Genomic DNA, 16,536 nt, shown 5'->3' on the forward strand with positions numbered 1-16,536 from the left:
GCATTGGGCCACGCATGACCGAAAAGGGCGTTGGAACGTGCGGGATGTGGGAAGTCAAACATCCGACGCACCCAAATCATTCAGAAGACCTGACTTGAGATGCTCTTACTTCCAACCTACCAGAAAAAAGAAAACGCATCAAGCCATGCATCCCCAGCAGCACATAGTCACATACGACCTGAAATTGTTATGTTACAACTTCCAATCTCACAAAACCTGAAACTCTACTGCCCAAACAAGAAGCACATAACAGTGAACTAGAAGAGTACATAGTATTTTCAATCAAAGCAGGATTATTTTAATTCTTTCTTTTTCTCTCTATTACGAGAAACAATCGAAACAAATTTTTCTCTCAACCGAGCCGAGTCAGCACCTCCCGCGCTTCTTTACTGGTTCATCGTCGCAATCTTCGGAGTCGTCGTCCTCCAGATCCTCCTCGTCGAAGTCACCGTCGAACTCCCCGTCGCTGCCCATAGCCTCGAACTCGTCGTCCTCCTCGTCCTCGTCCTCGCTTACCGCCGCCTTCGCCTTCCGAGCCCCGCCGGCGTAGCCGCGGCGGGCACACAGCGCCGCCGCCGCAGCTGCTGCGGTTGGCTGGAGGGACAAACGCGTGCCGGCGCTGAGCACTGCCGTGGCGGGCAGAAGAGACGTCGCTGCTTTGGAGAACGCAGGTCGGCAGGCCGACGACGCGAAGCGGCGGATGGCCAGGGACGCGGCCCATGCGGCGGCGCGCTGCATGGCGTACGCCCTCGGAGCGTCGATGTAGTGCGTGCGGCGGGGTTGGTGGCTCGATGGAGGGTGGCGGCTAGGGTTTCGAGAGTGTCTTGGGTTACGGTGCGAGCTGGGTTTTTAATGGAGCAGGGGTGCGCGAGATGCGAGGTGGGGAGATTCGAGAAACCAGAGCGCCGCCACCGCCGGCTTGCCCTATCGGCCGTCTGCATTTGTTCCTTCTTTCGTCCGTCCCTATTGGAAATGGGCCGTAGCACTATAGGGCCCGCCGGCCTGGTCTAGTAGTGCAATTTTGCATCGGCCGGGAAACACCACGTGTGGAATGGAACGGATTGCTAACTCATTTTCTTTAAAACATCTTTTACTATTTGGGAAAGCCCAAAATTTGCTGGTGGGCTGGCTCGGATGTCATTTCAAGGACGACTCAGCCCAGACAAGCTTCTTTTTACAGAAAAAAATCATGATCAATTACTAGGACAATGCCCGCGCTTCGCGGCGGGAGAGCGAGCAAAATTGTTGATCATGTATTAAACACTACTACCATTTTAATTAAGTTGGACCTCATTAGTCTTCAAAATCCGAAGAAAGATTTAGTGTGACTAGATTATTGACTCTAGTGCAAGTGGGAGACTGTTGGAAATATGCTAAAAAGGCAATAATAAAGTGGTTATTATATATCTTTGTGTTTATGATAAATGTTTGAATACCATGCTATAATTGTATTAACCAAAACATTGATACATGTGTGTTATGTAAACAACAAAGAGTCCCTAGTAAGCCTCTTGTATAACTAGCTTGTTGATTAATAGATGATCATGGTTTCGTGATCATGAACATTGGATGTTATTAATAACAAGGTTATGTCATTAGATGAATGATATAATGGACACACACATATAAGCGTAGCATAAGATCACGTCATTAAGTTCAATTTGCTATAAGCTTCCGATACATAGTTACCTAGTCCTTCGACCATGAGATCATGTAAATCACTTATACCGGAAGGGTAGTTTGATTACATCAAACGCCACTGCGTAAATGAGTGGTTATAAAGATGGGAGTAAGTATTCGGAAAGTATGAGTTGAGGCATATGGATCAAGAGTGGGATTTGTCCATCCCGATGACGGATAGATATACTCTGGGCCCTCTCGGTGGAATATCGTCTGATTAGCTTGCAAGCATGTGAATGGTTCACAAGAGATGATATACCACGGTACGAGTAAAGAGTACTTGTCGGAGACGAGGTTGAACAAGGTATGGAGATACCGATGATCAAACCTCGGACAAGTAAAATATCACGAGACAAAGGGAATCGGTATCGTATGTAAATGGTTCAATCGATCACTAAGTTATCGTTGAATATGTGGGAACCATTATGGATCTCCAGATCCTGCTATTGGTTATTGGTCGGAGAAGAGTCTCGACCATGTCTACATAGTTCACGAACCGTAGGGTGACACACTTAAGGTTTGATGTCTTTTTAAGTAGATATGGAATATGGAATGAAGTTCGAATTTTGTTCGGAGTCTCGGATGGGATACAGGACATCACGAGGAGGTCCGGAATGGCCCGGAGAATAAGATTCATATATAGGAAGTCACTTTCCAAGTTTGGAAATGATCCGGTGCATTTATGGAAGGCGCTAGAATGTTCTAGAACCTTCCGAAAGAAATCACCATGGAAGGTGGAGTCCCGGTTGGACTCCACCAACCCTAACTTGCCAACCAAGTGGGGGGGTGGAGTCCATGGAGGACTCCACCTCCTTGGCCGGCCAACAAGGGGGGAAAGGGAGAGTCCCTGTCCCTCTAAGTTTCGTCCATAAGGCAGTTTTTGAATTGGGGTCTTATTCGAAGACTTTGGGCAAACCCTTGGGGTTCCACCTATATAATGAGGGAGAGGGGGAGGGGGCCGGCCACATCTTTGGCCGCACCAACCAGAGCCACCAAGGCCGGCGCCCCAGCAGCCCCTCTCCCCAAACCCTAGCCGCCCCCTCCTCATACACCTCCCGTAGCGCTTAGGCGAAGCCCTGCCGGAGATCTCCACCACCACCGCCACCACGCCGTCGTGTTGTCGGGATTCCGAGGAGGATCTATTACTTCCTCTTCCCGCTGGAACGGGGAGAAGGATGTCGTCATCAACACCGAACGTGTGACCGAGTACGGAGGTGCTGCCCGACTGTGGCACCGTCAAGATCTTCTACGCGCTTTTGAAAGCGGCAAGTGATCATCTTCTGCAACAATGAGATCTAATCTCGTAGGCTTTGGAAATCTTCGAGGGTTAGTCTCATGATCTTCTCATTGCTACCATCTTCTAGATTGCATCTTGGCTTGTTATTCGTTCTTGCGGTAGGAAATTTTTTGTTTTCTATGCTACGAATCCCATCAGTGGTATCAGAGCCGTGTCTATGCATAGATTGGTTGCACGAGTAGAACACAATGGTTTTGTGGGCGTTGATGCTTTTGTTGTCTTTAGTTTGTGTACTTTGCATCTTGCGGGATGGTGGGATGAAGCGGCTCGGGCTAACTTTACATGACCGCGTTCATGAGATTTGCTCCACGCTCGACATGCAACTTGTATTGCATAAGTGGCTTTGCGGGTGTCTGTCTCTCCCACCATAGTGAAGATCCAATCTACTCTTTCTATTGACAACACTAGTATCACCGTTGTGATTCATGTTCGTAGGTAGATTGGATCTTACTCGAAAACCCTAAACCACGTAAAATATGCAAACCAAATTAGAGGCGTATAACTTGTTGTTGCAGGGTTTGGTGATGTGATATGGCCATATGATGATGAATATGTATGAGATGATCATTATTATATTGTGGCAACCGGCAGGAGCCTTATGGTTGTCTTTAAATTTCATGTTGAAGTATTATTTCAAAGTAGTTGTAATAGTTGCTACATGGGAGAACAACCATGAAGACGGCGCCATTGACCTTGACGCTTCGCCGACGATGATGGAGATCATGCTCGTTGATGATGGAGATCATGTCCGTGCTTTGGAGATGAAGATCAAAGGCACAAAGACAAAAGGGCCATATCGTATCACATATGAATTGCATGTGATGTTAATCCTTTTATGCATCTTGTATTGCTTAGATCACGACGGTAGCATTATAAGATGATCCCTCTCACTAAATATCAAGATAATAAAGTGTTCATCCTTAGTATGCACCGTTGCTAAGACTTGTCGTTTCGAAGCATCACGTGATGATCGGGTGTGATAGATTCTACATGTGCATACAACGGGTGCAAGCCAGTTTTGCACACGCGGATACTAAGGTTGCCTTGACGAGCCTAGCATGTATAGACATGGTCTCGGAACACGGGATACCGAAAGGTAGAACATGAGTCATATGATTGCTATGATGAACACTTTGAGTGTTCGCCTTTGAAGCTACATCTTTTCTCGTGATGATCGGATTTGGTGTAGTGGATTTGGTTCGTGTGATCACTAAGATAATGCGAGGGATATTGTTTTGAGTGGGACTTCACCTAGTTAATTTAAGAATTAAAATTTGAACTCAATTTATCATAAAATTAGTCTAAACTCTTTGCAAATATGTTGTAGATCATGGCGTCCCCCTCCGTCAATTTTAACCAGTTCCTAGCGAAAGAAAAGCTTAAAAGCAATGGTAGCAACTTCACCGACTGGTTCCGTCATGTGAGGATTTTTTCCTCAATGGTGGAAATCTGCAATTTGTGCTTGAAGCACCGCTAGGTCCCCCACCACCACCTGCAGTATCTAAGGAAGTAAAGAATGTTTATGAGACTCGGGTGATTCGGTACTCTCAAGTTCAGTGTGCCATCCTGTGCAGCCTAGAGGTGGAGCTCCAAAAGCGTTTTGAGCACCACGACCCTTATGAGCTGGTCCATGAGCTAAAAGCTATCTTTGAAACTCATGCGGCCGTGGAAAGCTATGAGGCCTCGAAACACTTCTTTGGCTCTATGATGGAAGAGGGCAGCTCCGTTAGTGAGCACGTGCTCGCTATGTCCGGGCATGCGAAGAAGCTCAGTGACTTGGGGACAGTGATTCCTAACCAGCTTGGTATTCATCGTGTCCTCCAATCACTGCCACCAAGTTACAAGAACTTCGTGATGAACTACAACATGCAGAACATGAACAAAAAGTTACCTGAACTCTTCTCCATGCTGAAATCTGCTGAGATTGAGATACAGAAAGAGCACCAAGTGTTGATGGTCAACAAGACCACCAATTTCAAGAAGCAAGGCAAACCTAAGAAGGGCAACTTCAAGAAGGGCGGCAAAAAAGTTGTTGCGCCTCCTGAGAAGCATAAGGCTGGCCCTAAACCTGATACTGAGTGTTATTACTGCAAGGAGAAGGGGCACTGGAAGCGTAATTGCCCCAAGTACATGGATGATCTGGAGCGGCCTTGTCAAGAAGAAGAAAGGTATATTTCATATACATGGTATAGATGTCTATCTTACTAGTTCTCATAGTAGTGCCTGGGTATTTGATACTGGTTCGGTTGCTCACATTTGTAACTCGAAACAGGAACTACGGAATAAACGAAGCCTAGAAAGGGACGAGGTGACGATGCGCGTTGGAAATGGATCCAAGGTCGATGTGATCACTGTCGGCATGCTCCCTCTACATCTACCTTCGTGATTAGTTTTAAACCTCAATAATTGTTATTTGGTGCCTGCGTTGAGCATGAACATTATATATGGATCTTGTTTAATGCAAGACGGTTATTCATTTAAGTCAGAGAATAATGGTTGTTCTATTTTTATGAATAATATTTTTTATGGTCATGTGATACGTCTCCAACGTACCTATAATTTTTGATGTTCCATGCTTGTTTTATGACAATACTTACATGTTTTACTCGCACTTTATAATGTTTTTATGCATTTTCCGGAACTAACCTATTAACAAGATGCCGAAGTGCCAGTTCTCGTTTTTCGCTGTTTTTGGTTCCAGAAAGGCTGTTCGGGCAATATTCTCGGAATCGGACGAAATCAACGCCCAGAACCTTATTTTTCCCGGAAGCTTCCAGAAAGCCAGAGAGGGACCAGAGGGGAGCCCTGGGGGCCCCACACATGGTGGCGGCGCGGCCCAGGGGGGCGCGCCCCCCTAGTGTGAGGGACCCCGTGGCCCCTCCGACTCCGCCTCTTCGCCTATTTAAGCCGTCCTGACCTAAATCTTCGACACCAATTGACGAAACTCCAGAAAGACTCCAGGGGCGCCACCACCATCGCGAAACTCCAATTCGGGGGACAGAAGTCTCTGTTCCGGCACCCTGCCGGGACGGAGAAGTGCCCCCAGAAGCCATCTCCATCGACGCCACCGCCTCCATCATGCTCCGTGAGTAGTTCCCCCATGGACTACGGGTTCTAGCTGTAGCTAGTTGGTACTCTCTCCCCCATGTACTTCAATACAATGATCTCATGAGCTGCCTTACATGATTGAGATTCATCTGATGTAATCGGTGTTGTGTTTATTGGGATCCGATGGATTTTTACATTATGATTAGTCTATCTATAAATTTTATGAAGTTATTGTTGCTGCAATCTTGTTGTGTTTAATGCTTGTCACTAGGGCCCGAGTGGCATGATCTTAGATTTAAGCTCTATACTTATTGCTTAGATTGTATCTACAAGTTGTTTGCACATGTCTATGTCCGAAACCCGAGGCCCCGGAGTGACAAGCAATCGGGATAACTGGAGGGGAAGGCTTAGGTATGAGGATCACATGTTTTCACCAAGTGTTAATGCTTTGCTCCGGTGCTCTATTAAAAGGAGTACCTTAATTGCCAGTAGATTCCCTTAAGGCCCGGCTGCCACCGGCTGGTTGGACAAAAGATGTTGTACAAGTTTCTCATTGCGAGCACGTATGACTATATATGGAAAACATGCCTACATGATTAATAATCTTGATGTTCTGTCTTAATGCTATTTCAATCCTATCAATTGCCCAACTGTAATTTGTTCACCCAACACTTGTTATTGGAGAGTTACCGCTAGTGTAGATAGCTGGGAACCCCGGTCCATCTTTCATCATCATATACTCGTTCTACATGTCATTGGAAGTAGTATCAACTATTTTCTGGTGCCATTGCCTCTGTGTTACTATTACTGCTTGTTGTGTTACTGTTACTACTGCTCTCATATTATCGCTACTTTCACATCACCCCTGTTACTAGTGCTTTTCCAGGTGCAGCTGAATTGACAACTCAGTTGTTAAGGCTTATAAGTATTCTTTACCTCCCCTTGTGTCGAATCAATAAATTTGGGTTTTACTTCCCTCGAAGACTGTTGCGATCCCCTATACTTGTGGGTCATCATCATGCGCCTGAGATGAATGGTTTATTCTTGTTAAATCTCGATAGTAGTGATACACATGTTCATAACATTGATGCTAAGCGAATTAAATTGAATGATAATTCTACTTATATGTGGCACTATCGTCTTGGTCATATTGGAGTGAAGCGCATGAAGAAACTCCATTCCGATGGACTTCTTGAGTCACTTGACTTTGAGTCACTTGATAGATGCGAAGCATGTCTAATGGGAAAAATGACTGGGACTCCATTCTCTGGTACAATGGAGCGAGCTACAGACTTGTTGGAAATCATACATACCGATGTGTGCGGACCAATGAGTGTAGCATCGCGCGGTAGTTATCGTTATGTTCTAACCTTCACGGATGATCTGAGTAGATATGGGTATATCTATTTCATGAAACATAAGTCCAAAACTTTTGAGAAGTTTAAGGAATTCCAAAGTGAAGTAGAAAATCAACGTAACAAGAAGATTAAGTTTATGTGTTCTGATCGCGGAGGCGAATATCTGAGTTATGAGTTTGGCATGCATTTAAAGAAATGCGGAATACTTTCACAGTTGACACCGTTGGGAACACCACAGCGCAATGGTGTGTCCGAACGTCGTAATCGAACTCTCTTAGATATGGTTCGTTCTGATGTCTCTTACTGATTTGCCGTTATCGTTTTGGGGTTATGCATTAGAGACAACCGGATTCACTTTAAATAGGGCACCATCTAAATCCGTTGAAACGACACCGTATGAATTGTGGTTTGGGAAGAAACCTAAGTTGTCGTTCCTTAAAGTTTGGGGTTGCGAAGCTTATGTAAAAAAGTTACAACCTGACAAGCTAGAACCCAAAGCGAAGAAATGCGTCTTCATAGGATACCCTAAAGAAACTATTGGGTATACTTTCTATCACAGATCCGAAGGCAAAATCTTTGTTGCTAAGAACGGATCCTTTCTTGAGAAGGAGTTTCTCACTAAAGAAGTGACTGGAAGGAAAGTAGAACTCGACGAGGTTATTGAACCTTCTCTCGTAGATCAGAGTAGCGCAGTACCCGAAGATGTTCCTGTGCAGCCTGCACCGATAGGAGAGGAAGCAAATGATAATGATCATGAAACTTCGAACGAGGAAGCTATCGAACCTCGCAGATCGACGAGGGAGCGTACCACTCCTGATTGGTATGATCCCTGTCTAAATGTCATGATTGTGGATAACAATGATGAAGACCCTGCGACGTATGAAGAAGCGATGATGAGCCCAGATTCCAACAAATGGCATGAAGCCATGAAATCCAAAATGGGATCCATGTATGATAACAAAATATGGACTTTGGTAGACTTACCTGATAGCCGCAAGGCTGTCGAGAATAAATGGATCTTCAAGAGGAAAACAGATGCTGATGGTAATATTACTGTCTATAAAGCTCGACTTGTCGCAAAGGTTTCCGACAAATTCAAGGAGTTGACTACGATGAGACTTTCTCACCTGTAGCGAAGCTAAAGTCTGTGAGGATTTTGTTAGCAATAGCTGCATTTTTCGATTATGAGATTTGGCAGATGGATGTCAAAACGGCGTTCCTTAATGGTGACATTGAGGAAGAGTTGTATATGGTACAACCCAAAGGTTTTGTCGATCCTAAAAATCCTGACAAGGTATGCAAACTTCAGGGTTCCATTTATGGACTGAAGCAAGCATCCCGGAGTTGGAACCGACGCTTTGATAAGGTGATCAAAGACTTCAGGTTTATACAGTGTCATGAAGAGGCCTGTATTTACAAGAAAGTGAGTGGGAGCTCTGTAGCGTTCCTGATATTATATGTAGATGACATATTATTGATTGGGAATGATATAGAACTATTAAGTAGTGTAAAAGGTTATTTGAATAAGTGTTTTTCAATGAAAGACCTTGGTGAAGCAGCGTACATTTTAGGCATCAAGATTTATAGAGATAGATCAAGACGCCTAATAGGGCTTTCACAAAGTACATACATGGACAAGATTCTAAAAAAGTTTAGAATGGATGAAAGCAAGAAAGGGTTCTTGCCTATGTTGCCAGGTAAGGTCTTGAGTAAAACTCAAGGTCCAGCTACGGCAGAAGAAAGAGAGAGGATGAATCAGATCCCCTATGCCTCGGCAGTAGGCTCTATCATGTATGCCATGCTGTGTACTAGACCGGATATCGCACATGCTGTTAGTTTGACCAGCAGATATCAAAGTGATCCAGGAATGAAACACTGGACAGCGGTCAAGAATATCCTAAAGTACTTGAAAAATACTAAGGATATGTTTCTTTGTTATGGCGGTGACCAAGAGCTCGTTGTAACCAGTTACACCGATGCAAGTTGGAACACTGATCCTGATAACTCTAAGTCTCAGTCTGGGTACGTGTTTATATTGAATGGTGCTGCAGTAAGCTGGAGTAGTTCCAAGAAGTGCACGGTGGCGAAGTCTTCAAGTGAATCGGAATACATAGCGGCTTCGGAGGCTTCATCGAAAGCGGTATGGATGAATAGGTTCATTGTTGAGCTTGGTGTGGTTCCTAGTGCATTGGACCCATTAGTCATTTATTGTAACAACATGGGTTCCATCGCCAATGCACAAGAACCAAGGTCACACAACAAGCTGAAGCATATCAAGCTGCGTTTTCATTCAATTCGCGAGTACATCGAAGATGGTGAAGTAAATATTTGCAAAGTACACACAGATCTGAATGTGGCAGATCCGTTGACTAAAGCTCTCCCTAGGGCAAAGCATGACCAACACCAGAATGCCATGGGTGTTAGGTACCTTACAATGTAATCTAGATTATTGACTCTAGTGCAAGTGAGAGACTGTTGGAGATATGCCTGATGACCCACAAGTATAGGGGATCGCGGCAGTCTTCGAGGGAAGTAAAACCCAAATTTATTGATTCGACACAAGGGGAGGTAAAGAATACTTATAAGCCTTAACAACTGAGTTGTCAATTCAGCTGCACCTGGAAAAGCACTAGTAACAGGGGTGATGTGAAAGTAGCGATGATATGAGAGCGATAGTAACGATAACACGGCAGCGAGTAATAGTAACACAGAGGCAATGGCACCCGAAGATAGTTGATACTACTTCCAATGACATGTAGAACGAGTATATGATGATGAAAGATGGACCGGGGTTCCCAGCTATCTACACTAGTGGCAACTCTCCAATAACAAGTGTTGGGTGAACAAATTACGGTCGGGCAATTGATAGGATTGAAATAGCATTAAGACAGAATATCAAGATCATTAATCATGTAGGCATGTTTTCCAATTATAGTCGTACGTGCTCGCAATGAGAAACTTGCACAACATCTTTTGTCCTACCAGCCGGTGGCAGCCGGGCCTCAAGGGAATCTACTTGGAAATTAAGGTACTCCTTTTAATAGAGCACCGGAGCAAAGCATTAACACTCCGTGAAAACATGTGATCCTCACATCACTACCATCCCCTCCGGTTGTCCCGATTTCGTCACTTCGGGGCCATTGGTTCCGGACAGCGACATGTGCATACAACTTGTAGATACAATCTAAGCAATAAGTATAGAGCTTAAATCTAAGATCATGCCACTCGGGCCCTAGTGACAAGCATTAAACACAACAAGATTGCAAGCAACAATAACTTCATAAACTTTGTAGATAGACAATCACAACGTAACAATCCATCGGATCCCGACAAACACAACACCGATTTCATCAGATGAATCTCAATCATGTAAGGCAGCTCATGAGATCATTGTATTGAAGTACATGGGAGAGATGATACCAACTAGCTACGGCTAGAACCCGTAGTCCATGGGGGAACTACTCACGGAGCATGATGGAGGCGATGGCGTTGATGGAGATGGCTTCCGGGGGCACTTCCCCGTCCCGGCAGGGTGCCGGAACAGAGACTTCTGTCCACCGAAACGGAGTTTCGCGATGGTGGCGGCGCCCCTGGAGTCTTTCTGGAGTTTCGTCCAGTGGTCCTGCGTTTTTAGGTCGAAAGGGGTTTTATAGGCGAAGAGGCGGCGCAGGGGGGCACCTGGGGGCGCCTCACCCTAGGCTGGCGCGGGCCCAGGCTAGGCCGCGCCGCCTTAGGGTGTGGTGGCCCTCTGGCCCCTCTCCGACTCTTCTTCGGTGTTCTGGATGCTTCCGGGAAAAATAGGAGGTTTGGCGTTGATTTCGTCCAATTCCGAGAATATTGCCCGAACAGCCTTTCTGGAACCAAAAATAGCAGAAAACAGGAACTGGCACTGTGGCATCTTGTTAATAGGTTAGTTCCGGAAAACGCATAAAAACATTATAAAGTGCAAGCAAAACATGTAAGTATTGTCATAAAACAAGCATGGAACGACAGAAATTATGGATACGTCGGGGACGTATCAGCATCCCCAAGCTTAGTTCATGCTCGTCCCGAGAAGGTAAACGATAAAAAGAATAATTTCTGTAGTGACATGCTACTTACATAACCTTGATCATACTATTACAAAGCATATGAAATGAATGAAGTGACTCAAGGCAATGATCTATAGTTGCTAACAAGTAGATAACATATAGCAAAACTTTTCATGAATAATACCTTCAAGACAAGTATCAAAAGTCTTGCATAAGAGTTAACTCATAAAGCAATAAGTTCAAAGTAAAGGCATCGAAGCAACACAAAGGAAGATATAAGTTTCAGCGATTGCTTTCAACTTTCAACATGCATATCTCATGGATAATTGTCAACATAAAGTAATATGATGAATGCAAATATGCAAGTATGTAAGAATCAATGCACGGTTAACACAAGTGTTTGCTTCTAAGATGGAAGGAAGTAGGTAAACTGACTCAACATAAAGTAAAAGAATGGCCCTTCGCAGAGGAAGCGAGGGATTAAATCATGTGCTAGAGCTTTTTAAGTTTTGAAATCATATAGAGAGCATAAAAGTAAAGTTTTGAGAGGTGTTTGTTGTTGTCAACGAATGATAGTGGGCACTCTAACTACCTCATCAACCGGACTTTCAAGAGCGGCTCCCATGAAGGACGTTATCTCTACCGAGCAAGGTAGATCATCCCTCTTCTCTTTTGTTTACACATGTATTTTAGTTTCATTATTTATGGATGACACTCCTCCCAACCTTTTGCTTACACAAGCCATGGCTAACCAAATCCTCGGGTGCCTTCCAACATTCACATACCATGAAGGAGTGTCTATTTGCAAAATTAAGTTGCTTACTGATGAATCAGGGCAAAACACGTGAAGAGAATTATTAATGCAAGTTAATTAATTGGGGCTGGGAACCCCATTGCCGGCTCTTTTTGCAAAATTATTGGATAAGCGGATGAAGCCACTAGTCCATTGGTGAGAGTCTGTCAAGAGTAAATGACAAGGTTGAAAGATAAAACACCACATACTTCCTCATGAGCTATAAAACATTAACACAAATTAAGAAGCATTTTGAAGGTTTAAAGGTAGCACATGAAGTATTTACTTAGAATGGCAGGAAATACCACATAGTAGGTAGGTATGGTGGACACAAATGGCATAGTGGTTGGCTCAAGGTTTTGGATACACGAGAAGCATTCCCTCTCAGTACAAGGCTTTGGGCTAGCAAGGTTATTTGAAGCAAACACAAGTATGAACCGGTACAGCAAAACTTACATAAGAACATATTGCAAGCATTATAAAACTCTACAATGTCTTCCTTGTTGCTCAAACACTTTTACCAGAAAATATCTAGACCTTAGAGAGACCAATCAAGCAAACCAATTTCAACAAGCTCTACGGTAGTTCTCCACTAATAGGCTTAGACTACATGAAAAAAAACTTAATCATGATCTACTTGAGAGCTCAAAACAATTGCCAGGTGTCAAATTATCCAAGACATGATGGGGCATTTTCTGTTTCCAACCAAATAGCAATAAATGATGTAGCTTCCAACTTTTATCATTGAACATTAAAAGTAAAATGAAAAACACAAGTGTTCATATGAAAAAGCGGAGCGTGTCTCTCTCCCAAACAAGGATTGCTAGGATCCGATCTTATTCAAACAAAACAAAAATAAAAGCACACAGACGCTCCAAGTAAAGCACATATGATGTGACCGAATAAAAATATAGTTTCAATAGAAGAATCTGATAAGTTGATGAAGAAGGGGATGCCTTGGGCATCCCCAAGCTTAGACTCTTGAGTCTTCTTGAAATATGCAGGGATGAACCACGGGGGCATCCCCAAGCTTAGACTTTTCACTCTTCTCGATCATATATCATCCTCCTCTCTTGACCCTTGAAAACTTCCTTCACACCAAACTTCTCATAAACTTCATTAGAGGGGTTAGTACTCAAAAAATTTGAATCCACCTTGGTCCTGTAGTGGCACATTGCAAGAACTCAATAAAACATTAGCTACAGCCCTCTATGTCTATAAAACCTCGCTTAAAGTCCACAAGAGACAATGCAAAAAACAGAGACAGAATCTGCCAAAACAGAACAGCCAGTAAAGACGAATTTTAAATAAATACTTCCGTTGCTCAAATCAGAAAACTCAAAACTAATGAAAGTTGCGTACATATCTGAGGAACACGCACGTAAATTGGCATATTTTTCTGAGTTACCTACAGAGAAAACAGCCCAGATTCGTGACAGATAGAAATCTGTTTCTGCGCAGAAATCCAAATCTAGTATCAACCTTCGATTAGAGGCTTCACTTGGCACAACAATACACAAAACTAAGATAAGGAGAGGTTGCTACAGTAGTAAACAACTTCCAAGACACAAATATAAAACAAAGTACTGTAGCAAAATAACACATGGGTTATCTCCCAAGAAGTTCTTTCTTTATAGCCATTAAGATGGGCTCAGCAGTTTTAATGATGCACTCCCAAGAAATAGTATTTGAAGCAAAAGAGAGCATCAAAAGGCAAATTCAAAACACATTTAAGTCGGATATTCACTTTTGGCTCATAGGAGCATTTGCTCCCATTATGTGAATCAACATTTCGAAGTGTCAAAAAATTTGAAAATAAAACTTTACATGTACATCTACATATTTTATGTTCGTACATAAGTTCTCAAAAAAAATTAAAATTTTTTGTGGCTCCTGTAAAAAAGACAAATTTTGATGCTGTAACATGACTACGTATAGGACATTTTTTTGTCTTTTTTGTACACACCACATAAAATGTTGTTTCTCCACAAAAACTTATGCACTAACATAGAATATCATGATGTACACCAAAAAAATTATGTCAGAATTTTTTGCTATTTTTAAAATTATTTTTTAATTATTTTGTATAATGGGAGCATATGCTCCTATGAGCCAAAACGCCTCCTCCATTTAAGTCTCACATGCTTCCTATGCATAGGAATCTTGTAAATAAACAAGTTCATGAAAAGCAAAGTAACAAGCATAGGAAGATGGAACAAGTGTAACTTCAAAATTTTAAGCACATAGAGAGGTGTATTAGTACCATGAAAATTTCTACCACCATATTTTCCTCTCTCATAATAATTTTCAGTAGCTTCATGAACAAACTCAACAATATAACTATCACATGCAGCATACTTTTCATGATTTCCAAACACATAATTTTTATCAAGTTCAAGAATAATGGAATTAAAACTTTCAAACTTACTTTTATTAATAATATAACAAGGTAGTTGATCAATCTCAATAGATATGGGACTCATAGAATAAGTCAAGAACTCTCCAATCCCATTTTCATTAGTAGTACAATTAATATTATCAAGTAACATAGGATCATCATCTAAAGCTTTATCATAAACATTTGCTACGCAAAATTCTTTAGTACCATGCATTTCGACATCAGGCACAAACAAAGCATTATCGTAAGATTTATCAAAGTAGCATGGATTATCATAAATAACAGTAGCATAATTATTCTCACAAGTTTTACTCATAGGGAATATTTCAAGAGAATCCACAGGAACATAACATTCAACCTCTTTCGGTAAGCATGGAGGACAATCAAATAATGTAAGAGATAAAGAGTTACTCTCATTAGAAGGTTGGCATGGGTAGCTAATCCATTCTTCCTCCTTTTGTTCGTCGCTCTCCTCTTCTTTTTCATCCAATGAGCTTTCAGGTTCATCAATTTCCTCCTCTTTTTCATCCAATGAGCTTTCAGGTACATCAATTTCTTCTTCCACCGGTTCCTGCAAATTGTGAGTGCATTCTTGTGCATTAATGTGTCTCTCTTTATAATCAAGGATATAAGGATTCCTACTGTAGCATTCTATGCAAGAATTAAGGATAGTAGAGACATAATCTTTAAGGTCCTTACAAATAGCACAAGTTTCATAATTCTCAACCATGAAGGATTCTATCTCGGAGGCTCCCATAAATAAGACAAATTGTTCTACCTCTTCGAACCCATAATGAATATAGCAATTCCGATTATAGTTCTTAATTAATTCCTCACTAAAGCCACATTGAAATTTAAGATGTTTAGTATCCTGTTGAGAGCAACAGTTTATATCATGGCGTCTAAGCAAGATTCTAGCCATTGTATTCAATTTTTCTATCATAGCACTCATTATTTTACCAGTTCTTGATTCTCTATAATTATTATAGCATTCTATAAGCTCCAAGTAGGTTGTAGGTTCTCCCATAGTAGCAGTTTTTAATTTTTCGATTTTTCAAATTTTTACGGATTTTTGGGTATATAAGAAAAATAAAACAAGACAAAAAGAAACTAGGCGAAAGTAAACTAAGCAAAGTAAAACTAGACAGAAATAAACTAATCACAAATAAACTAGACAAAAGTAAACTAAGCAAAACAAGATAAAATAAAACAAAGACGGAGAGAGAGGTAGAGTGTACTCCCCAGGTGAACTTATGAGTAGAGCTATGCCTCCCCGGCAACGGCGCCAGAAAACAGTCTTGATGACCCACAAGTATAGGGGATCGCGGCAGTCTTCGAGGGAAGTAAAACCCAAATTTATTGATTCGACACAAGGGGAGGTAAAGAATACTTATAAGCCTTAACAACCGAGTTGTCAATTCAGACTGCACTGGAAAAGCACTAGTAACGAGGGTGATGTGAAAGTAGCGATGATATGAGAGCGAGTAGTAACGAGTAACACGACAGCGAGTAATAGTAACACAGAGGCAATGGCACCCGAAGATAGTTGATACTACTTCCAATGACATGTAGAACGAGTATATGATGATGAAAGATGGACCGGGGTTCCCAGCTATCTACACTAGTGGCAACTCTCCAATAACAAGTGTTGGGTGAACAAATTACAGTCGGGCAATTGATAGGATTGAAATAGCATTAAGACAGAATATCAAGATCATTAATCATGTAGGCATGTTTTCCAATTATAGTCGTACGTGCTCGCAATGAGAAACTTGCACAACATCTTTTGTCCTACCAGCCGGTGGCAGCCGGGCCTCAAGGGAATCTACTGGAAATTAAGGTACTCCTTTTAATAGAGCACCGGAGCAAAGCATTAACACTCCGTGAAAACATGTGATCCTCACATCACTACCATCCCCTCCGGTTGTCCC

At 42.4% G+C, this 16,536-nt stretch overlaps 1 protein-coding gene across 1 annotated transcript; it reads right to left on the reverse strand.

Moving 5' to 3' along the window:
• Positions 1 to 201: 201 nt before the first annotated feature.
• LOC124687118 (zinc finger protein castor homolog 1-like) lies at positions 202 to 738 on the reverse strand. The gene has a single exon (XM_047220953.1). It carries the CDS (start codon positions 736 to 738, stop codon positions 367 to 369), a length of 372 nt encoding a protein of 123 aa, XP_047076909.1. The 3' UTR covers positions 202 to 366.
• Positions 739 to 16,536: the final 15,798 nt, after the last annotated feature.

This window comes from Lolium rigidum, chromosome 2 (genome assembly GCF_022539505.1).
Source record: "Lolium rigidum isolate FL_2022 chromosome 2, APGP_CSIRO_Lrig_0.1, whole genome shotgun sequence".
NCBI classification, from domain to species: Eukaryota; Viridiplantae; Streptophyta; class Magnoliopsida; order Poales; family Poaceae; genus Lolium; species Lolium rigidum.